Source organism: Hibiscus syriacus, unplaced genomic scaffold (genome assembly GCF_006381635.1).
Source record: "Hibiscus syriacus cultivar Baekdansim isolate YM2019G1 unplaced genomic scaffold, ASM638163v2 tig00110676_pilon, whole genome shotgun sequence".
Classification (NCBI taxonomy): Eukaryota; Viridiplantae; Streptophyta; class Magnoliopsida; order Malvales; family Malvaceae; genus Hibiscus; species Hibiscus syriacus.
This window is the reverse complement of record NW_024062820.1, coordinates 1,533,140-1,555,516: the sequence shown is the minus strand read 5'-3', so window position 1 is coordinate 1,555,516 and position 22,377 is coordinate 1,533,140. Positions and strand designations below refer to the sequence as shown.

The 22,377-nt window shown below is 36.7% G+C and overlaps 5 protein-coding genes, 1 long non-coding RNA gene, 3 other non-coding genes and 1 pseudogene across 10 annotated transcripts in view; 6 read left to right on the top strand and 4 right to left on the bottom strand.

The window, feature by feature from the left end:
• The first annotated feature begins 701 nt into the window (after positions 1-701).
• On the top strand, positions 702-3,373 carry LOC120137684 (annotated as a pseudogene).
• Positions 3,374-3,959: 586 nt separating this feature from the next.
• LOC120137748 lies at positions 3,960-7,593 on the bottom strand. The gene is made up of 3 exons (XR_005517452.1): positions 7,452-7,593; positions 5,880-5,881; positions 3,960-3,970 (listed from the first exon to the last, which is right to left on the bottom strand). It is a non-coding gene; the product is annotated as an uncharacterized LOC120137748 (long non-coding RNA).
• LOC120137746 (esterase C25G4.2-like) overlaps positions 6,069-22,377 on the top strand; it is a 33,551-nt gene continuing 17,242 nt past the window's right edge. For both annotated transcript variants that reach the window (XM_039153432.1, XM_039153433.1), the window contains exons 1-6: positions 6,069-6,326; positions 6,459-6,551; positions 6,643-6,684; positions 6,769-6,913; positions 8,223-8,324; positions 8,461-8,566. In XM_039153432.1, coding sequence (XP_039009363.1) covers positions 6,102-6,326; positions 6,459-6,551; positions 6,643-6,684; positions 6,769-6,913; positions 8,223-8,324; positions 8,461-8,561 — 708 coding nt within the window. In that variant the 5' untranslated portion in view covers positions 6,069-6,101 and the 3' untranslated portion in view covers positions 8,562-8,566. The remainder of the gene's footprint in view (positions 6,327-6,458; positions 6,552-6,642; positions 6,685-6,768; positions 6,914-8,222; positions 8,325-8,460; positions 8,567-22,377) is intronic.
• On the top strand, positions 9,152-11,806 carry LOC120137747 (protein CURVATURE THYLAKOID 1D, chloroplastic-like). Its single transcript, XM_039153434.1, has 5 exons — positions 9,152-9,299; positions 9,417-9,644; positions 11,227-11,339; positions 11,431-11,502; positions 11,582-11,806. The coding sequence occupies exons 1-5, from the start codon at positions 9,161-9,163 to the stop codon at positions 11,645-11,647; spliced, it is 618 nt and encodes a 205-aa protein (XP_039009365.1). The 5' UTR covers positions 9,152-9,160; the 3' UTR covers positions 11,648-11,806.
• LOC120137981 lies at positions 10,164-10,260 on the top strand. Its single transcript, XR_005517474.1, has one exon. It is a non-coding gene; the product is annotated as a small nucleolar RNA snoR128 (small nucleolar RNA).
• On the top strand, positions 10,338-10,434 carry LOC120137979. Its single transcript, XR_005517472.1, has one exon. It is a non-coding gene; the product is annotated as a small nucleolar RNA snoR128 (small nucleolar RNA).
• On the top strand, positions 10,927-11,023 carry LOC120137980. The gene has a single exon (XR_005517473.1). It is a non-coding gene; the product is annotated as a small nucleolar RNA snoR128 (small nucleolar RNA).
• LOC120137800 (growth-regulating factor 1-like) lies at positions 14,326-16,629 on the bottom strand. The gene is made up of 4 exons (XM_039153460.1): positions 16,292-16,629; positions 15,905-16,071; positions 15,377-15,734; positions 14,326-15,006 (listed from the first exon to the last, which is right to left on the bottom strand). Exons 1-4 carry the CDS (start codon positions 16,627-16,629, stop codon positions 14,334-14,336), a joined length of 1,536 nt encoding a protein of 511 aa, XP_039009391.1. The 3' UTR covers positions 14,326-14,333.
• On the bottom strand, positions 17,558-19,105 carry LOC120137799. Its single transcript, XM_039153458.1, has one exon. The coding sequence runs from the start codon at positions 19,103-19,105 to the stop codon at positions 17,558-17,560; it is 1,548 nt and encodes a 515-aa protein (XP_039009389.1).
• Positions 19,494-22,313, bottom strand: LOC120137798. Its single transcript, XM_039153457.1, has 3 exons — positions 22,079-22,313; positions 20,965-22,029; positions 19,494-20,650 (listed from the first exon to the last, which is right to left on the bottom strand). Exons 1-3 carry the CDS (start codon positions 22,311-22,313, stop codon positions 19,494-19,496), a joined length of 2,457 nt encoding a protein of 818 aa, XP_039009388.1.

The window sequence follows — 22,377 nt, the reverse complement described above, 5'->3', positions numbered from 1 at the left end:
TGCTATTATAAACTCTGCATTGTACAAGCTCTGAGGGAGATGGAAAAGCCATGAAATACCAGGAGACTGCCCGCCTATTGAAAATGTGCTGTCGGCCGGAAGGAATTTGTTCTTCTCGGACATACTCCGTCGAAAGTAGTCACAACGGGTGTACTTATTCTGAAAATAGGAGTCGTCACTGATCTCTTTTTGGATTAAATACGATCAAATATTCATAAAACCACTCCTTTTTTAAATGATTTTAAAGGTTATAAAAATCGAACTTCTAATATTTGACAACTTTTTTCTAATGCCATGGAACTTTTAATTACTTTTAAAAATTTAATTAACTGTTAAATACAAGGTTGTCAGCACCTGGTATCGATTAACTGCCAAAACTAAAATAACAGACGCTGAGATATGGCATTGAAGATGGATGATTTTAATGTATTTTCAGCTTCCAAAATATGCTTCAAAAGCAGTACTTTTAACCATTTTTTCCAACCTCTAAACCCACAAAGGATAATAAAAAAATCTAAAACCAAAGGGACTACCTTTATAAACTTTTTTCGGTTTTAGTACGAGAAAATGCTTTTAGCTCTTTTCTCATTATTCCTTGGCAACAAAATGTTCGTTTCTTATTTTGTTCAATATTTTCAACTGGGTTATTCTTCCCAAGTTAAAGAATCAAATATTACTATGATTGTTTACAAGGCTGAACTTGGTATAAATTGGTTCATAAGGAAGGAATTACCAAATATTCTCTCTTCCCAAATGGATTTTCCTTTCCTTTTCTCGGGAAACCTCCCTCTCTTCTTCTTCTTTCCTTTGTTTTCTTTCTTGTTTGATGCAATTTTGAAGGGCTGCATTCTTCATGGAACTTGTTTTCAACAAATGGTTATTTGCGTTTTCAATCTTTTGTTGGCTAATCTTTTCTGTAGCATTTTCAGGTATGCTTCAAAAAGATCCTTTTTCTCTTTATTTTCCTTGGTATATTTTCTTGAGAAACAAACAATAAATTGTTCAAAAATTTTGTTTTAATTTGAAAAGTGGAAGGGTTGGATGAAGATTCTAAAGTAAGAGGAGTGAACTTAGGAGGGTGGTTGGTTCTAGAAGGTTGGATTAAGCCTTCTCTTTTTGAAGATATTCCTAATGCAGACATGCTTGTAAGTATTTTTTAAAAAATGATTTTTTTTTCAACAAATAAATTTGATAATACGTTCTTATGTACATTAAAAAATGCAGGATGGAACACAGGTTAGTTTCAAGTCAGTGAAACTGCAGAAATATGTTTGTGCTGAAAATGGAGGTGGAATGGACATTTCAGTTTACAGAGATTCTGCATCTTCATGGGAAACTTTTACAGTAAGAAGCCCCCACGCAAGTTCTTGTTATATCGACCTTACGATTCCGGTCTCGCGCGGTGTAAGTTCTTGTTCCGCAACAAAATTTGATGTCTAACCACTTGCTTGTAATGCAGTTATGGAGAGTTACTGAATCCGAATTTCAATTCCGCACCACACAAGGCCAATTTCTTACATGTTACAGTAACGGATGCACAGTGTCCGCGACTGCAAAATCGGCTTCCTTGGCGGAAACATTTCAGATCGAAAGAAATAACAACGGCCGAGTTCATATTAAAACAAAGGGTGGAGCCTATCTGCAGGTATTATACTTAGTTCCTTCATGTTTGAGTTGATCCATGGCATTTGAAGTAGTAAAAGTTGATGTGAATGTGTTGCTTTTGTTATAGGCTACCATAGATAATCAGCTGACAGCAGATTACCCAGGAAATCCGGGATGGGATGATAATGCAGCCGTGTTCGAAATGTCGATTGCGGCAAATAACTTGCACGGTGATTATCAGCTTGCTAATGGATATGGATATAGCAAGGCGAAAGAGGTTCTCGAGGTACTGTAATCACTTTCTAGGCTATCTATTTCATTGTTGTTCTCGAGCTAACGCTTCTTCGTCAATGGAACTGCAGACACATAGAAGAACTTTTATCAATGCAGGAGATTTCGAGTTTTTACAGAAAACTGGAATAAATACCGTACGGATTCCGGTCGGCTGGTGGATTGCATATGATCCGAATCCTCCGCCCGTTTATCGGAGGAACGTTAGCAGCTCTTGATAATGCATTCTCATGGGCACAGTAAGTCCTTATTTCGCTTCTCTTTGTTGGAATGCTACAATTTGAATCTTCACTACGCTTGATAAGTATGTTGAAATTTCGATGCAGGACCTATAAGATAAATTGCATAATCGACCTTCATGCGGCACCTGGCTCCCAAAATGGAATGGAACATAGTGCTAGTCGAGATGGCACGACAGGCTGGACTACATTGGAATCGGTTTCGCAGACATTGCATGTCATAAATTTTCTAGCTTCCAGGTAACTCCCAACAAGTTATCGGCTGGTGTCTGCGGATTCGTGGCTGCGTAAAGTTTAATCCCATTGAGTCATCTTGCTTGTTGCAGGTACGCAAACCATCCGGCCTTACTCGGAATTGAGCTATTAAATGAACCATCTGCAGCATCAGTTCCATTGGATATTTTAGTTGCATATTACAAACAAGGGTATGACATCGTGCGGAAACACTCACCGTCAGCGTACGTGATCGTTTGCCAAAGAATTGGCAATGCAGATCCGATTGAACTTTACAAGGCCGATATAGGTTCCCACAATGTAGTGGTAGATTTGCATTACTACAACCTCTTCGACCCGTATTTCGTCACCTTGAGCCCTATCGATAATATCCAGTTCGTTTACAAGAACAGGGAACCTCAGGTACAAGCTCTGAATGCAGCAGACGGTCCACTTGTTTTCATCGGTAACTCAATAAACTTAGATCATGTTCTATGATTCTGTGAGCTTCTATGTGCATTATCAGTAGACGTTTTCCGTGCTTCCTGATGCGGTTTATGCGTTTTTGTTCGGGTTTCGGTTTAGGCGAGTGGGTGAATGAGTGGAATGTTACAAATGGGACACAATCAGAATATCAAGACTTCGGAAAGGCTCAATTAGAGGTGTATAATGTAGCTTCCTTTGGTTGGTCTTATTGGACACTAAAAAATGACAGAGAACACTGGGATTTTGAATGGAACATTAGGAACAACTATCTGCAATTCAGTAAATATTCTAAACACTATTCTCGATTAAGTGAAGCACCGTATCCTGTATCCGGCATCCGTACCCAAGTCTGTTTCTGAACTGCATGTGACCTACATTCTTGCAGGTAATTCACAGAAGAACATTTTCAACAGACTATTATGGCTTTTACTTGCCTTGATGTGGTTCCATCGGTGTTGAATATCACGACGGACGACATTGCTCGAGACTCGGACGTGACAAGGACGATCGTGCACAGCCTTTTCGTTTTCTTTTCAATTTCCCCCCCCCCCTTACGTTCATTGCTTCAGCAAAATAACCATTTCATTCATTTTGGCAAATTTGGAAGCCTAATAATAGTTAGAGCAGAGATTATCCATTAAAAAATGTGTTTTTTCATATATTTTAAGGATTATATTCCTATATTTATGCCAAAATATATGTAACTTGGCCCATTAAGTGGTTGTAGTGATAAAAAGGAGTATTGGTTTTTAGAGGTCATTGGAGGAATTATATATATAAGATGTACGTATATTGCTAATGTCTTAAAAATATTTTGAATAGATGATGTTCGTAATTATTTCAAATTATTAAAAATATGTTGAATATGATTGTTAGAAAGATGAAACGGTCAAAATTCTTTGAATACGAGTCGAAATGAAAGAGAAATAAAAATGTGGGCAAAATATATAAAAGAAAAAGTACACAAATTTATCTAAAAATAACAAACGCGTGCGGTACATATCGAAGACACGCAATTACATGAGCTGGGTGATAGAGACGCACGTATATTAGTCTTATGTTCATTCACTTAATAAATGCATGTTTAAAATATTATATTTAAACACTTGAAAACTCACTCATCTAAACAATATGAGCTAATGCATGTCCATGGTTGCCTTTACTCGACCTAACTCGTGCTTGCACTCGTGGAATTACTTATCTTCGACACACACCGTGCGCGTTTATTTTATTGAATAAAATTTGTATAATTTTCTTTCATATTTTTCTTCTTCTTCCATTTCAACTTAACTTAAAAGTTCTAATCCTTTTATCATGCAAGTAGAAAATACTTTAAGTAGAAAACGTCTTCACTAACTTGTCATAAGAGATGCTAAATTATTTGAATAAAAAAGTCTATGATCAATTGATAACTGAAATATAAAAATAAAAGTTGAATCACTAAAACTAAAGAAACTCAAGTGACTACCGGTGTAGTTTACACAAAACATAAAGGCTTAATTATAAAATAATTACCTAAACTATAATGATTTTCACAAATAGGTGTCTAAACTATTTTTTGAATGATCTTGGTGCCTAACGTTACAAACGTTATCACTTTAGGCATCTGAACTGTCAACGACGTTAATTTTCTCCGTTAAGTGACATGTGTCACAATCTGGTAATTTTAAATTTTTTTATTTAAAATTATATTTTAAAAAAAGAAAAACACAAATTTTGAAAACATTTATTTTTTTCTAAACCTAGGTTAGTCGTCGCCCTTTACTATTGACGAAGCTTCACCGAACTCACCTTCCCTCGACGACCAAAACTCAAATGAAATTATGACCTATTGACGGTCGATCGACGACGAATCAACGTTTTATACCCCACGAACCCTAGGATGAAAATCACGATCTCACGTGATTCCAACGGCTAATCGGCGGGAACTACAACGACGTATGACTAGGAGGATGGTAGGGACTATGTCGACGACACTGTTTGTGTCCGGAAAAAGTGGAGTTGGTGTGTTAAGGTTAAAATTAGGATTTGGGGATTTTTTTTGTAATTTAAGAGAAATTAGAGTTTTTTTTATAAATATAATAATATTTTAAATATCTTTTTAAAAAATAAATTTTAAAATTATCAGATTGTGACAAGTGTAACTTAACAGATAAAATTAATTCCATTGAAAGCCTGATACCGAAGTGGTAACATTTGTAACGTTAAATATCAGAATCATTCAAAAATTAGTTTATACATCTATTCATGAAAAACACTTCTATAATTTGTACTCTTATTTTATATTTAGGGTTAATTACGGGATGATCATTTATGTTTCTGTTTTGTCCACTTTTTATCACTAATTTCAAAAAAATATAAGATATGATCACTTTCATTTTTATTTAATTAAGATATGATTATTTTCGTTTTTATTTAATTAAGATGTGATCATCACGGGTTAATTGTTGTTAACAATTAATAGAAGTGACATGATAGTTTGTATAATCACACATTTGGTCCAAGCTATTTGCATATTCTCTCAATTTAGTTATACTTTTAAATAAATTTTAACATAAAATATATATTTTTAAATGAAAATAAAAATAAAATATTTTTAGATTAATAATAAAATATATTTAATAATTTAATATAAAAATATTTTTTAAGTTAATATATATAAAATATTATGAATTTAAGTATTTATACACTAAGATACAAAATATATAAATAATGTTGTATACTTTAGACCCAACAATGGTCTTGGCTTAATGGTTGAATATTTAATCTCCTAAGTGATCGAGGTTTTAATCTTTTTTCCCCAATTTATTTTCATTTGTTTTCTTTCAACCAAAGGGTGAAACATCACTCTTTGATTGGTGAAAATAAATATATTAAATTAAAATCGAATGGTGACTCATGACATGATTCGATTGGAGGATTAAATTTATTTTAATTTATTAAAAGTATGACTAAATTGAGAGAATATATAAATAAAAGGACCAAATATGTGATTATATCATAATATTTAAATAATGTTAACGACAGTTAACTCAAAATGATCACATCTTAATTAAATAAAAAAGAAAATGACCATATCTTATGTTTTTTAAATCAGTGACCAAAAGTGGATAAAAAACAAAGATAAGTGATCATTCGTGTAGTTAGCCCTTATATTTAAGCCAAACATAAAATACTGACAAGACTTGGCTTCCACTAATGCACATCCATTCCTAAACTCAAGGAATCAAATATGTTTTAGCAAAACAGTAAGCATAGAAGAGTGAAATGGTGGGAAATCAAGTACAGAGGAGGAAGAAAACGAGGGTTTTATGCCTCCATGGATTCAGAACAAGTGGTGAAATCCTGAAGAAAATGATAGGAAAATGGCCTGAATCCGTGTTGGGAAACTTTGACTATGATTTTCTCGACGGTCCATATCCCGCGAGAGGAAAATCCGACGTTGAGTCCCTTTATGATCCACCTTATTATGAATGGTATCAAGTCAACAAGGTTTGATCTTTCAATTTCAATATCTTATTTTTTTTCATGATTGGATAATCTTTTTTTTTTGTGTGGATAAATTTGTTTTATTCATCCAAAAGAACCAAAAGTACAAATAAAATATCAGTTTTTTTTTTTCAGATTGAGTGTGTGCATTTTGAGGAATGTGTTGCATATATTGAAGATTATATGATTAAACACAGTCCCTTTGATGGTCTACTGGGATTTTCCCAGGTAAATGATTTGATAATTGAAATCACTGGAAGGAACCCTTTTTTCAGTTTTCTGATTAAAATTAACGGTTGGGCAATTTTATGGATTTCAGGGTGGAATGATTGCATCTGTAATTCCTCCACTGCAAAGAGAGGTTTGTCCTTTGAAGCTTCTTTGAGAATCAAGATGAGGGTATTTGTAAATTTGAGTGATTTTTGCTTGAATTTTTTATTTGCAGGGGATTGCTTTCACCAAAGTGCCAAAGATAAAGTTTGTGATCATAATATCAGGTTTTGCACTTCTAGAATTGAAGTCCGGACCGCCTAAATTGCTTGCTGATGTATATTCGGTTCCAATTGACTGCCCTTCAATTCATATGATTGGCAAGTTTATGACTTATTCTTGCAGTTTTAATTGCCTTCGTTTAGTTCTATTACATTTTGGGTAACCAAAGTATATGTTACTCGACCTCGGTGCGGACGGGTGTCAAGCAAGGGATGTGCCCATCATGGGTATGTGACTATAATCTTTTCAAAATTTTAATCTATTTGGAGAGTTCTTAGAGGATGATATTCATATTTCTGTGTTTGACATAGATTAAACCTGCTAATAATAAGTTAACAAGAAGGTGCAAAAATGCAGCAAGGAAAGAGGGAAAACATAAAAGATGTTCTTTGTTGGCATTAGAAATAGAGGAACTCCCAATGCTTGTTATGATACCATAAAAGATTACGGTTGCTATTGTACAAATATTGGCTGACAAGAGCTATGTTACTCGTACCAGGATATAAATATTAGATTCGGATATGTTCATCTTTTTTTTCAAGTTTTGCCGTGTATTTGGGAGTCTTTGGAGAGTTTTTCCATGTATTGCATACAGGCATTGGAATTGGTTGCTTTAAAATGAAGAGTCTAAACAACGTAGTATATAAGAAGTAGAAATCTACAAGTTTTAGCAGTTTTTCTGGCAAATCAACCGTATATTTTTGTCAACCTTGAAGGCTATACAGTAAATGAAGTCTCAAACATCTGGATACAACAAACCTTGGCATAAGCTTTGGAATTTCTTTGTTCTTCAGTGAAGTTGTTAGGTATAAATTTTAGAATGCAACATACTTTTGTGGTCAAGCTGATAGGCCAGACATGATACATGAATCTGGTGTGTCTGATACGGGTATGTGTCCTTTGTTCAATTTTTTCTGAGTTTTTTCTCATGTATTTGGAGGATCCTTGGAGGATCGAATCTCTGTATTCATACCCAAATGCGTGTCGAATGTAAGTATTGGACATTGGTACTTAAAGCAGAATGAAGATATTCTTCTGAGTTTTTTTCCCATAACAGGAAAACGAGATTGAACTTGTTTCCTATGAACAATTTTTATGGAAAACTTCACAAAAGATGATTCAATCTCAAGATATTCTTCTGGAAATACGAACAAGTTAATTACACCTGTAAGGAAGTAAGATCCAGTGAAATCACATTTTAGTTGCAAAATTTGCAATTTTGCTCATAGGAAACAAGTTCAAACTCGTTTTCCTGTATGGGAATTGTCTTGCATTGCTGATAATTACTTGTTTATCACCTATATTTTCTTTATACTCGATGTTTAATCCTGAAACGAAAAACAATAAGAGCTAGTTTTAGGACTTGCAATTCCTCCATTCTCTGAAAATGCCAATTTTCTTTTTCAGGGGAGAAGGATTTCCTGAAGGAACAAAATTACAAGCTAATGAAATTATTTGTGAACCCCTTTCTTATTCAGCATTCAGTAGGGCACACCGTGCCGAGACTCGGTTAGTATTGCTACCCTGCAACATTTTCCTGGAAAACGAAAAGAGCCCCGCCTTAGCTCTATGCTCCGTCTCTGAATGATCGAGGTCGTGAATCCCATACCCTTTTTCTTCTCATTTTTCGTTTAAATTGTAACAGATGAGAAAGGCCTGGAGACTATGAATAAGTTCATGGAGAAAATCCAGGAGATGTTTCCACAAGAATTGCAGAGTGGCTTAGGACTAAAGTCTGCATTATAGGTTGGCTTGTTTTGCTGCCCATATCAGATGAGAAAATAACCTGGCAATTATTAAATCTTATGACAAACAATCTCAATTTGTATAATTGATCATCATTGAATTGATTTTCATGGGTTAAATCCCTTTGTTTCATCACTGAATTGATTTTCATCGGTTCAGGAATGTTGTATTACTATTTTAGCTCTCAACACGAAATCTCTGGCCTTGCTCTTTTCTCGATCGATAGTATTTTATCTAAAGTTTAAGGTCAAATTAGTATTTTATTTAAAATTTAGGAGCCAAGTTAAAATTTAAATAATTTTAATAACGTTTTACATCATCAAACCAACAATAACAAATGCTTCGGAAACAGAAGTGATCATAACATAAAATTTTTAAAATAAAAATTGTTTATGAGCGATTAATATCGAAAGATTGAAAGTTATATTTTAACAGATAATGTTATATACTAACTCATATTATTTAAAAAATAAAATTTTTAAAATTAATAATCAAAATAAGATAGATTGAAAAAGAAAACCCTAGAGAAGGCACCATTAATATATATACAGTTTGCCAGTTCCACACACTGCTATTATATCTCGTTTCACTCCAAACACATGGAGCTGCTCGCTACCACCCCCATCCGTTCCATTTCCACTCTTCCGTCCATCACCTTCTCCACCTTAACCCCGTCTGTTCGCCGTCGTCTCTGCCCTCCGCCGCTCTCTGGCTCTACCTCCATCCGCCTCCGTTCCCGTACGAAATCCCTAAACTTGAATCCTCTCCTTTATAATTCCTTGTCTTTTTTTGAAACTCAAGTCTTTGTAAGTAGTACTTCATATCAGAAGCGCTGAATGGTTTCTATTTTTGTAGGGGTTTTGACTTTTAGTAATCCCTTGCCTAAAGCAACAGCATCGGATGAAGCCTCCTCCACCGGTCCGAACCGGGTTTTCGGAGAGGATCGCGATGGCGTTGCGAGTTTGGAAGAAGTTTCGGCGGTTGAGAAGAATGTTGTCAATGAAAACCTGTCACCGGAAGAACCTAAAGTAAATTCAGCTTCCGATGAGGAATCGCAGATGTTTGAGTTTTGGAGAAGCTTAATATAAGGTTTATCCATTGCTTAATCACTTATTTTGGATGCATCATAGTTTCAATTGGACTTCTGATAGGAAGAATTAATTTTTAATATAATGAAATGTAAGATTGATTGCTTGGGTTTGGCTGAGACGATCTTTGTAGAAACAGAAAATTCACTAATGTGGTTCATTTCTTATTTCGATCTGTTGTTAAAATGTGCCGTATCGATCAAATTTTCACTCATTGGGAGTTGCATTTCTGGTGTCAGAATGGATAAAATGAAGCGTTATAGGTTCTTTTACTTGATTATTTATGTTACTGACTGCAAAATGAACTTCTGTTCTACTTTTATGCCCCTTTTCATAATCACATTGAGTCTCAATAATGAGATTTGGAATCAGTGGAATGCATTTGTTGAATGCTTGATGAAACGATCCTGAGTTGTTATGTGGGCAGCCTATTACTTTTATCATCTTGCTACCTTTTCATCTTATTTTATTTTATTTTGTTTTATGTTTTATTCAATGTTATTCGACCGTTGGGTTACAGTGATGAATTTTTGGAATCAGTGGAAGGCATCTGTTGAATGCTTGATGAAACTTTCGACCATTGTGTCGATCCTGAGTGGTTACCTGACCAACCTATTGACTTAATTGTTGTGCTACCTATTCATCTTTATTTTATTCGTGTTATTGAATGTTATTTTGACCATTGGGTTTGCAATGATGATGTTTTGGATACAGTGGAAGGCATTCATTGAATGCTTCATGAAACTTTCGACCATCGTGTCGATCCTGAGCGGTTACCTGAGCAACCTTGTGATTAATCATCTTGCTTTCTCTTCATTTTTTCTTTTTCCCTATGTTATTCAATGTTACTTGAGCTTTGGTGCAAGTGGTAGATATGGATATGTAATTGGCACAAGTATGTTCTGTTATTTCAAGTTTTCCCGTGTTTGGAAGATCCTTAGAGGTCATATTCCCGTGCTAATATCCAAACGTGTGCCAGATATGCACTTATGATATAGGTTCTTCAAGAAAAATTAAGTCTGAGTATCTTAAGAAACCGAGTTTCTTAATTTAGAGTTACACTGCTCATTTTCCTTAAATGCTCGTGTTTAACCTTTGATGTGTGAAGCGTTTTCATATTCCTATTGTTTGCTCCATTTTAGGTATGATGCTTTTCTAGGACTAGAATGGAATGAAAAGGAAAAGAAATATCATATTTTTTACTTGACCACTTATGTTACGACTGAGAAATTAACTTCCGTTGGATTTTTATGCTCCCTTATCGTTATCAAATTGGGTTGCAATGATGAGGTTTAGGAATCAGTGAAGGGCATTTGTTGAACGCTTGATGAAACGTTCGACCGTTGTGTGGATCCTGAGTTGTTATCTGAGCAACCTAGTGACTTAATCTCTTACCTTTTCACCCCTCATTTATCCCTCTCGCTGAAAGGCATTTGACTTCTTTCATGAATTTGCAATTTGCTTGCCATGATGATTAGTAGAACGTATGAGAGTTTTGTGTAAGTTTGCTTCTTTTTTCGCTAGTACTTTTCATCATTGTGGTTTCCAAATCAATTCTAATGATTGGATATCTAAATACTTGCAGCTTGAAAAAGAAGATGCATATTCAATCATATTATATGGAAGTGGTGCCTTGGTTGCTTTGTGGCTAGCATCTGCTCTTGTTGGTGCTATCGATTCAATCCCATTGGTGCGTTTTAAACCGAATTCCAAGTTTCTTTGGACGATGAGTAAAGCATTTCATGTTCCCTATGATTGACAGATCTAATTCTAAAATCCAGTTCCCTAAATTGCTGGAGGTTGTGGGACTTGGCTACGCAATCTGGTTCACCTCCCGATATCTGATATTCAAGGTAACCACCGGCGGTTCTAAATTAGCACAGCATGACATAAAGGGAAGTATTAAATCCATATTTACTCGCAATTTTGCAGAAAAACAGGGAGGAGTTGGCTACTAAAGTGGAACAACTTAAGCAGCAGATCCTTGGCTCAGATTGACAATTGATATAGGAACGATTTGGTTCAGTGTGTTTTGCTTGTTACATAAAAAAGGAAGAAGAAGCAGAGTTGGAGATTTTCTGTAGTTTTTATTAGGATACAAATATGTCAATTACCGGAACTAGTTAAAAGAGCATCAAGATAAAAAGTTTTATTTTTGGGGGGGTTTCTTTTCTAATATCAGCTGATATTTTGAGACTTGTCATTCATAAGTGTATGTATCCAAATACCAGCGCCAATGACGACCCGTAGGGGACATGTCCCTCAAAAATTGGAAAAATTATAATTAGGACCTTTGATTTTTTAATTTTTTTATTTGGTCCCATTAAATATTTCAAAAAAGTTGTTTTATCATTTTAAAATTGTTAATATTTCACACACATATATAAATTAAATTGGTATTCTCAAAATAGAAATTATATAATATATAATTTAAATTGTCATTGACAAAAGTAAATACTTTTTTTTTTACATTTTATTCAGTTGCAAGTAAAACTATCAAAAGTAACAAATTATCTTCTTCAGCTCATTCTCTCCGCCGTTCCCTTGCTTCAAACGGTCAGTTTTCAACTCACCTCCGTAGCGACAGGTTTTGAGAAAATGAGTTTCCGGCCTTTGGTTTTTCCCGATCATTCTTCGGATGGTTAGGTCATGGTCTTGTGGTGGGTTGAAGCCAAAGTTGGAAGCCTTTTGAGTGAAAGAGAAGATACTATCCATGGGGGGAGTTTAACAGGGCTTAGAATGGCGGTTGCTTAGCGGTGTCGCCGCCTTCTGCCACCGACGAAGGCTTCAATAGCAGTGTGAACAAGTTTGGTTTTAGAATCGGAACACTGAAACAAATGTAGTGGAGTGATGCAGAGGCGGAGAGCCGACAACTCAATATCTCGAATAAATCTTATTAGGGTTTAATAAAAAATACCATATTTTGAAAAAGGAGGCTTGCCCGGCTGGAATGGATATATACGTCAGCAAAATTTCAGAAGAACATTCTTCTTCGGTAAGTAATAAGTAATTCTATTGGGAAGTTTAAGGGATAAATTGTGAACTTAAAAATTATATAGAGAAGTATATATTGTAAAGTTATCAAATTATATTTGATAATTAAATTAATAGAATATTTGTTTGGAATTGATTGATCGTCAATTATTGTGTTTTTATTATTGAATAAGTAACAATTATGTTTTTATTTTCTATTTTGTTAGAATAAGACATTCACTAGATATCAATTACAAGTGCTTCATGGGCAATAATAATAGCCACCGTAGCTATGGGTTCGTCAAATAATAATAGACATGACAAGTTATAATTCATATATGTTATATGGACTGTGACCATCCAGCTCAGTTGGTAGATCATAAGGTTCTTAATTTTGAGGTCGTGGGATCGAGTCCCATGAAGGACATTTCATAATTTGGCAGCCTACTATCTTATTTTTCCCTTATCCCATTACATATGGGAACAAGGGATAATCATTTTTTTATATGGAATGTGTTAACACCGTGAACTGTCACGTTAATACTATAATTATTAATGATGAAAAAACATTAGTCAAATAATCATATTTGGATACCAAAACTGAATAAAAGTAATAGTTTAGATACTAAACCTATAATTTACCCTCCTTTTATTATTTTTCTCCAAATGTGACCCTCCAACTCAGAAAATAAATCCAATGTGTCCCTTTGACCAACGTTTTCTCCATCATTGACCGTTATGGTGCTGACATGACAGTTTATAGTAGTTAATAACGTGATGGTTGACATGACATATAAGCTAAATTTATAACTCAAACATAGCATATGGACTGTTATGTCATCACCGTGAACCGACATGTTAGTATTGTAATTGTTAACGACGGAAAAACGTGATGCTTTAATTGTTTTTTGATTTAGAAGCCATATTGAGAGAAAAATTCTACTGTAGAAAACAAGCCGGCTTCAGCTTATAACAGCATTCGGATCCTATTCCGATCCTCAAATCTTGCAGGGAATTTTATCTTCAGTTTCACTCCCATGGCGAGTACAGCCTGCAGCCAAAACCCAAACATTCTCAACAGATCTTTCACCGATTGGTTAATCTTTTTGGGTGTCAACAAACTGGAACAGGGTTTCATTTTCCCTGGCACCAAATAAGGCCACGGGACAAAATTTCCAGTCAAAATTGAATGTTGGGTAGGGTAGGGTACAGCACATAATGGTACCAACTATTGTTCTTACTATTCTTGGATGCCTTCTTTTCAAAAATTCAATCATGTCAATATATATACTGTTTCAGATATTCTGAGGGCACATTTTTCAATCCCCCACAATTATTGGACCCCAAGCACCCAAAATATTTTAAAAAATATATTATTGATATTGTTATTATTTTTAATAAATTAATAAAATATTTATCGAAAATATTATTAATTTTATCTGTAAAAAAAAATCGGAAATAATTGGGTTAGGGAACAGAAGAAGGAAAGAGATGGATAGAATTTATGGTGCCGGGTGGGCAGGCAACAAATGTGCCTCCTGCCTTGAGTCAAGGAGACTCCATTGTTGAAATCTCACTCATTTTACCAATCTAAACCAGCTGGAAAAATATGGGACGAACACAAAAATGGCCCCAACAGGCTCAATCATCAATGTGTATTTTGTAAGTTATCCATACATATCATATTCGAGAGTGATCCGAAAAGCGCCATCTACGACGCGCCTGTTGGCAGAGGAGATTGTGAATGTGGGCTGCTGGACCAGCCTTCGGATATGAGGCTAAGGGGTGACGATTTCTTGCAGCTACCTGTGTTGCTTGTTGTGTTGGTTAGGACCTCTCCTAAAGGACCTCCCATTGAACTTCCCCAAGATATTGGTATCCAGTGAGCTTGATTTTGGTTCGGATCACTAACATCTCCATTGACAACTGAACCCATTTTGATTGGATCGAACTCCCGAGATAACCTAAGGGGCGAAAGGGCAAGCTTCTCTTGGGCGGGTGATGACGAGGATGATGAGAACTCGGAAGATGTCATAGGAATAGACATAGAGAGTTGAGTCCAGTCCGTTCTTAACTCCCCTGGCCAAGTAATAACGGAACTGATAGGTTCATCCTTGGGCCAGTCACCGATGAAACGGTGATGCGGATTTTGTTCTTGGGTTTCTTGAGAAGTAGTGAAGTCCAGCAGATGACCACACTCTTTGGAATCCATGTTCGAGCTTCCGTGCGAGAGATTAACGAGAGAATCAAAGGTGACATGTCCGAAATCTGATTGAGAGGATTCTGCAAAAGGAAAACCTTGTTTCGTAATGGTAAATGTGGAGTTGTTGGATTTCAGGTTGGTGGTGGAAGACATCACAGACAAAGCCCGCGGATCTTGTACCCTGCCACACAAATCCTCTTCGTTTAAAAAACCTTAAAGGCATGATCGAAATACGGAAAATCCGACCACAACAAAAGTGATTAAAAGATCAAGAACTTTGATTTTAATCAGTAATGCATACGATTAATCAAAATCCGTACCGACGGAACGCAGAAGAAATCATTAAAATGCTTCAATAAAGAGAATCCTAAGTCCCAACAACAAGGTGTTGTCAAGTCACCAAAGTAAAGATGAAACAATGGGGTCTACTTTAAAGAGAAAAGAAAAGAGCAGAATGTATCCCTACTACTGTTCAAAGCAATACCATCCGAATCCGATAATACAAATGCAAGCGACTAAAGCAATCTCGAATTCATGATCGATACTGTTACCTGTTGACAAGGGAGTTCAGTGAATGATCAATAGCACCAGATTGCAAGTTCTTAAACCGGTGCTGCTGTGCTATCGTGAGGCTGCTGGATGCACCGCCGTCGGATATCGCCGATGCAGACATTGAGGAAGACATCGGCACCGCCTTCAGATTTGCGGTCCCAGAGGAGGCATGGCCAGTCTGGCCTTCCACAGGCTTTCTTGAACGATGGCGGCCCCTATTTATGTGCCTTTCACAATACTTTTGATCGAGAACAGCGTCCCGGGAGCACTGCCATTTCTTTCCATCGGTTCGACGACACCTCCCCGGTTCAGGGTCAGTGCTGCCCGAGTACCCCAGATGGAAAGAGCCCCATCGCACTACATAAAAGACAAGCAAAAAATAGATAAAAAGGATTCAACATCAAAACTATTGTTACTTCTTTTAGCTAAAATTACTTTTGAAATAAAAATATAAGCAGAAAACTTTGAGATCACTGCAAAATCCAAAATTCCCTGTTACAAACAGCAAATAGGATATGGGAACTTACATGAATTGGGGGGCAAAGATCCAGCAGAAGAGCTGGCGAAGCCATAACGATAAAGGGATTCTGAGAGGATGATCAAATTGGAAGGCACAGCCACATTACAAGTGATGTATTTGTAGATCAATGCCTGGTGTTGTAACTCAGTCAACTGAGTTGGAGTTAATGGCCCTCTGAACCATTAAAACCCTCATGCATGCTTCCACAACTATAACCTGAACCACAACATTTAAGTATTGAACCATAAACGTTAAAAGACAAGAAAAAAAGCAAGTAAAAAAGACCCTTTTCAGCACAAACCCCAAAACCCATCTTGTAAAAACCAGAAAACCAAACCAAACATCCCAAAGAACCAATCTTTTTTTTCTGGACACAATCCATCAAACAAGTTACCTGCTTGGGTGTATGTTCATAATAAGACAAACCACTGTTATGTGTACCCATCTCCAAAAAGTCACCATCTTTGTTAATGGAAGGAGGTCAGATTTGAGTGAAGAGAAGCTCAACATATGCTCTTGGTGGCCACGAGAATTAGATCTCAATGGCATTGTCTTGGGACTTAACAAACCATCACTTCTTTGAAACTTCGAACATTTCCAGTGATCTTCAGCTGAGTCAGAACATCTTTCCTGCTTGGGAAACCCAGATCCAAGAAGCTTAGGCTGAGCTTGAGATGGAGCTCCATTTGCAGGACCCGTTACACCATCCGAATCCGGGAACCCGAAATCCATCTTTGGAGGAGGGACCAATCAAAACAGCCTCTAAGAAGTATGAGTTGAAGGAGTGTTTGAAAACGTTTAAAGAGAGGCTAGGGGTGGCAACGGTGCGGGACCGTTTTGTATTATCCATTTCGTACTCAACACTTATAGATATAATTTTGGGAATCTCATTATATATTTAATAGATTTTTTTCTCATACTCATACTTTATAGTTTCCTGCAATTTCGGTTAATCCTTATAAAATATATTAGATTATCTCAAATTGATATCTATCTATAATATAAAACTTTTTTTAAATTTGTATAATATGAATCAATTTAAATTAATTAAAAATGGTTGTCCCTTGTTCTCATATGTAATGGGATAAGGGGGAGGTAAGATAGTAGGTTACCCCCAAAACACTAGGTTGAAAGCAGCTTCCGTAGGAGACCTCCAAATTATGAAATGCCCTCCATGAGACTCGATCTCACGACCTCAAGGTTAAGAACCTTGTGCTCTACCAACTGAGCTAGATGATCATAATAATAGGAGGACAGAAAAAGCATGACAATAACTTCTTTTGACTCATATGTATATTATAAAAATATTATTTATATACATTTAATAAGTTAAATAATAAAGTCTCAATTCTCATCAATTTGTTTGATTTTTTGTTGTTGTATTCCCGTTCCAAGATTTTGTTAGGACCGAATTTAATCCAGATATATATTGTGCATTTGAGATCATAACCAAATTTAAAATCGTACTTCTGTGGACCGTTTTTCCTCTTATATATTATCCATCTTCCTCGTTTTCCTTATTTTACTGAAACATGTACTTTTTTTTTTGGATAATTGAATTATTTTATTACCCAAAGGAGCAGTGTTCTATTACAAAACAATCAACAATGGACAAACAACCCAAAATCAAGAACAACCTATTCACAAAACAGAGTATAGGTTATTCAATATTCAAGTTCTTACAAAGAGTAATATTAACGCTATCAAGTCTATTAATATTCCGGCCTCTAAGTTGAATTCCAACAATCTCCTTGATAGCTTTAAGAATTTCTGTTGCGTTTCTGGAGATTCCTTTGAACAACCTTCTGTTTCGTTCCTCCCATATAGAGTATAAAAATGCACACCATGCAAGCTTCAAAATTGTGATAAGTAGGGATTTACCTTTCCAAGTATGAGAAGTCGATGCTAAGAAGGTGTTCCAGAACAAAGAAGGTAACCTTAATCCGGAGAGTTGTAGAATGGCTTGCCAAAGGGACACCGCCAGAGGACATTCAAGGAATAGATGGTCTCTTGTCTCCCGATCCTCATTGCACAGAACACACCAGCCATCGGTTATAATGCCCATTTGTTGAAGCCTATTCTTAGTTGGCAGTCTGTCCAAGATAGTCATCCAAGCGATCATGCTGTGTTTTGGTATGTGAAGAGGGAACCAAATTAGATTGTGCCAAGTTACTTTGTCCCGCTTTACTCTAATCTCATCCCATATGGCGCGAGTCGTCTTTGCTCCCGTTGAAAAAACAGTTTGTGCTTCTATTTTAAGTTTTAACAGTTTCCTGAAGCTCCAACTAGCATTAGTTCCACCTTCTGTGTGCCAGAAGTCTCTGTCTTTTAACAAGTAGGATTTGATCCAAGCAACCCACAGTGAGCCCTCTCCTGCTAAGATGTTTCTAATGAGCTGAAGCATACACGCTTTGTTCCATGTTTTTAAGTCCTTTAAGCTGAGGCCTCCTTCAGATTTCGAGTTGCATATCAATCTCCAGCTTACTCTAACGCCAGTAGCAGCCTTGTCAGAACCTTTCCAGAGAAAACAAGAACATAGTTGCTCGATCTTGTTTATAATAGACTGTGGTAAAAATAATTGCCTGCACCAGTAGTTAGCAACACTAAATAAGACAGCTCTGATAAGTTCGAGTCTTCCTGCATAACTCAAGTGTTTTCCCGACCAGTGATGGAGCTTGGCTTTGATTTTTTCAATGAGAAGTACACAGTCCTTTTCAGAAAGTTTTCTCTTTACTAGAGGTACCCCTAAGTATCTCACAGGTAAGCTTCCATGTGTGAAGCCCGTGATTCTGTGTATAGTCTCTATAGTATTAATAGGGATACCAGCAGCATAAAATTCACATTTGGCTGCATTAAGTTGAAGTCCAGACATTTCATAGAATTTATCTAGGACACCGATGACTCCTATAACAGATTCCACAATTCCTTTACAAAAGATAAGGAGATCATCTGCAAACATTAAGTGAGTAAGACCTATCTTCTTGCATTTAGGATGGAAGCCAAACATACCTCGTGCCGCTGCTAAATTAAGAAGTCTGGATAGCACATTCATTGAGAGGGCAAATAAAAGAGGAGATAGGAGGTCACCCTGCCTTATACCCCTGGCACCCTTGAAGTAGCCATTCAGACTGCCATTGAAAGAGATGGAGTATCTTGCTTCTGAGTAACAAGCTTTAATCCAATTGATGAAAATAGGTGGGAGTTCCATAGCAGATAGGATAGCGGAAATGAAGCCCCAATGGAGAGAGTCGAAAGCCTTGCGTAGGTTAATTTTCATACATCATCTTGGTGAAATTGATTTCCTTCCGTAGCCCTTAACTAGCTCTTGAGCGAGGAGAGTGTTGTCAACAATACTGCGTCCTTGTACGAACGCAGACTGATTCAAAGTAATCATTTCTGGGAGCAGATTGGTCAATCTGTTGACTATAATCTTGGTAATTGACTTGTACACAACAGAGCAACATGAGATAGGTCGAAAGTCTTGAATCTTACTTGGGTTTGGAACTTTAGGAATCAAGGCAATTGTTGTAGCATTGAAGGCTGGAAGCAGCGAAGATTCATGAAAGAAGTACTGAATTGCATTCATCACGTCGTCTTCAACCACATTCCAACATTTTTTGAAGAAGTATGTGGAGTATAGCCATCTGGGCCTGAGCTTTATCATTTCCTTGATTGAAAATTGCAGTTTTAATATCCTCTGTAGAAACTCCCTTGACTAGATCGGATGTAGCTTCAATTGGCAATTTATATTGCAATAAATCTTTTAGTATATCAGGGTCGCAATTTGTTACAGCGGGATCTTCAGTGCCAATAAGGCTTTTGAAATAATTAATCACCTCGGAGGCCATATCGTCAAAGGATTCTAGTCTACTTCCTCGTTCATCAACAAGCAATCTGATTGTATCCCGTTTATTTTTTGCAGCAACAATGGAGTGGAAAAATTTTGTGCATCTATCTCCCTCCTTTAACCATTGAGCTTTTGCCTTTTGTTTTAAGAACATAAGCTCGGCTTCTTTGAGAGATTTAAGTTCATTTTGTAGAGTAAGCTCCTTAGCGAGTGCGTCATCTCCTCTTAAAGTTGATAATTGCTGCAATTCCAACTCTGATTTCTTTTGCTTGACTCGGGTTGAAATGTCACTGTAGCAATCTATATTAAGTCGCTTTAGGCAACCTTTGAGTCGTTTTAACTTGTAGAAAAGGACTTGCATAGGATTACCTTGAATAGCTTGTTGCCAAGACTGTTGAACCTCATGATTGAAGCTAGGGTGAAGAGTCCAGAAATTGAAGAATTTGAATGGTTTGGGTCTGTTTGCTTGCACCTCTTTGTTGAGCCAAACTAAAGCCATACAGTGATCAGAAGGGCCTGGAGCAAGGAATTCAACAAATGAATTTTGAAATTCTGCCGCCCACAGGGGGTTGATGAGCACCCTGTTAAGTTTCCTTGCAAGGAATGATTCTTGCTGCTTGTTACTCCAAGTGAACAAAAGACCAAAGTAAGGATGGTCGTGTAGAGATAGTTCTTGTGTGATATCGAGGAAGTCTTTCATTTTGGGAGATGAGATAGGGCCGAGTAACTCACAATCAGAGGTTTCATTCGCATTCAAAATGATGTTGAAGTCCCCTCCTAATATCCAAGGGAGATGGCCATACTTGTTATCAATTTCACGCAGCTGATGCCATAGAAGTCTACGAGTAATTCCATCGTTGCTGCCATAAGTTGCAGTAATAATCAGAGGAGCTCCTTGAAAAGAACCTTTGACAATAATGCATTGATCAGATGCGTCACATAATGAAAGGTCCAAGTCTTTTTTCCACAGAATCCAAATCCTACCGTTTAGAGCGAATTCATAATTTGTGCAAGCGTTCCACTTAGCAAATTTAGTTTCCAGCAGACTCGCTGACTTTTCCACTTTTACACGGGTCTCCAACAAACATAATACATCTATTTTATTTTGATAGGCTCTTTGAAGTACTTTGTGTTGTTTTAGAGGGCTATTTAGACCTCTAACATTCTAAAAACAGATATTGATATTCATTGAGGAGGAGAGGCCGAACCACCCACTTTACCTTCTGCTGTTGAGTTTTTTGATCTGTCTAAGTGGTCATTCTTCTTCTTTTTGAGTTCGTTGAGCAGAGTTATAACACCTAAAGCAGCAGTGCGTACTTTCCTTGATTGACTCTCTATGGCAGGATTTTCTTCAATTGAATTGAGGATGGCATATCTGTTTTTTGAGCCTGCCAGGACAACTTTTGAGTAGTCTTTGGTCTGCTTGCCTCTTCCTTGTTTAACAGTTGATGAGATGTTGGTGTCCTGGCAATCATCATTTGGAACAGCTGGATCAGAAGCAGTGGACTCATTCACAGCAGCAGAATTAATGAGGACAGTAGGATGAGTGGCCTCAGTTGTTTCATTCGAAGAAGAAGGTCCATTGTGCACACTGGTGGAGCTACCAACCGGATTTGCAGTAGATTCTTTATCGGCAGTAGAAACGTAAAGGGTTGTGTTTTCAACAACAGAATCGTTTGAGTTTGTAAATTCTGTATAAACTGATTCCTTGCCATTTACACCTTTGTGTATGCTAAGCATCTGTTTGACACTTGAGACAGTATTCGCTGGTTCATGTGAAGCATTTGTTTTTCCTTCTGTCGAGGCTGCTGAGATTGTTTGTGAAGCTCCCTTTTTAATCCAAACTTGATTTGTGGTCGAAGCAGAATTTGTTTTATCCGGACAACCTTTCTCACTATGACCGAAAACCATACATTTTCTACAGCAGGATGGAATCCAAGGTACATCAACAGAAACAGAAGTTGCTTGCCCATCTCTAAGTACAACGTCTATGAATTTTGGGAGTTCATCGTTAACCCCTATTTCAACACAAACTTTGGCATATTCCAGTCTTGATTTTGAAGCTGTAATGGAGTCCATAGAGAGAGGGACTCCTATTGCGCTTGCGATATAGCTTAAACCACTACGTGAATAGAGTTCCAGGGGAACGTTAAACAGTTTAACCCAAACTGGAATTTTTGATAAATCGAAATTGAGTCGTCTAAGGTTTGGTTTCCATTTTCTGAGAATCAATGGCTTGTTGATAATGTGCCAAGGTCCGTTTTCTAAGACACAGTCTCTAGCAGCTTCGGATTTAAAAGAAAAAATGAAGAGGTTTCTTCCTGCTTTACTGACCTGAACTTGAGAACCTTGTAGAGCAGTTTTCCATAATTTGGCAGTGATCTTTTGCAGAAACGAAATTTGGTGAAGCCCCTAGAAATTGCCCGACGAGAGAGAGCTTCCATTCTGAAATTCCGGCTTCAAAGACATCAGATGGAAGTTGGACCTTAGGGATCCCTTCTCGGTTTGAAGGAGGGAAAAATTCCAAATCTTGTCCAGCTGAGCATCCAAACAGATTTCTCCAATCCATCGGAGGAAACTAACTAACGATTGAGAAGAAATAATCATAGACAAATTCGATTTTTAACTGATAC

Excerpts from the sequence above, each read along its gene's own strand:
- LOC120137798 (XM_039153457.1), bottom strand. The coding sequence starts at position 22,313 with ATGGATTGGAGAAATCTGTTTGGATGCTCAGCTGGACAAGATTTGGAA. Across the intron at positions 22,030-22,078 it reads TACAAGGTTCTCAAGTTCAG|CTGCTAGAGACTGTGTCTTA; the intron begins GTCAGTAAAGCA and ends TTAAATCCGAAG. Across the intron at positions 20,651-20,964 it reads AAAAAACTCAACAGCAGAAG|GTTCTTTTCAAGGAGCTCCT; the intron begins GTAAAGTGGGTG and ends TTATTGTCAAAG.
- LOC120137747 (XM_039153434.1), top strand. The coding sequence starts at position 9,161 with ATGGAGCTGCTCGCTACCACCCCCATCCGTTCCATTTCCACTCTTCCG. Across the intron at positions 9,300-9,416 it reads CTCCATCCGCCTCCGTTCCC|GGGTTTTGACTTTTAGTAAT; the intron begins GTACGAAATCCC and ends CTATTTTTGTAG. Across the intron at positions 9,645-11,226 it reads TGAGTTTTGGAGAAGCTTAA|ACTTGCAGCTTGAAAAAGAA; the intron begins TATAAGGTTTAT and ends GGATATCTAAAT.
- LOC120137799 (XM_039153458.1), bottom strand. The coding sequence starts at position 19,105 with ATGGAACTCCCACCTATTTTCATCAATTGGATTAAAGCTTGTTACTCA.
- LOC120137800 (XM_039153460.1), bottom strand. The coding sequence starts at position 16,629 with ATGGATTTCGGGTTCCCGGATTCGGATGGTGTAACGGGTCCTGCAAAT. Across the intron at positions 16,072-16,291 it reads ATGAACATACACCCAAGCAG|AGGGCCATTAACTCCAACTC; the intron begins GTAACTTGTTTG and ends TTAATGGTTCAG. Across the intron at positions 15,735-15,904 it reads ATCTTTGCCCCCCAATTCAT|TGCGATGGGGCTCTTTCCAT; the intron begins GTAAGTTCCCAT and ends TCTTTTATGTAG.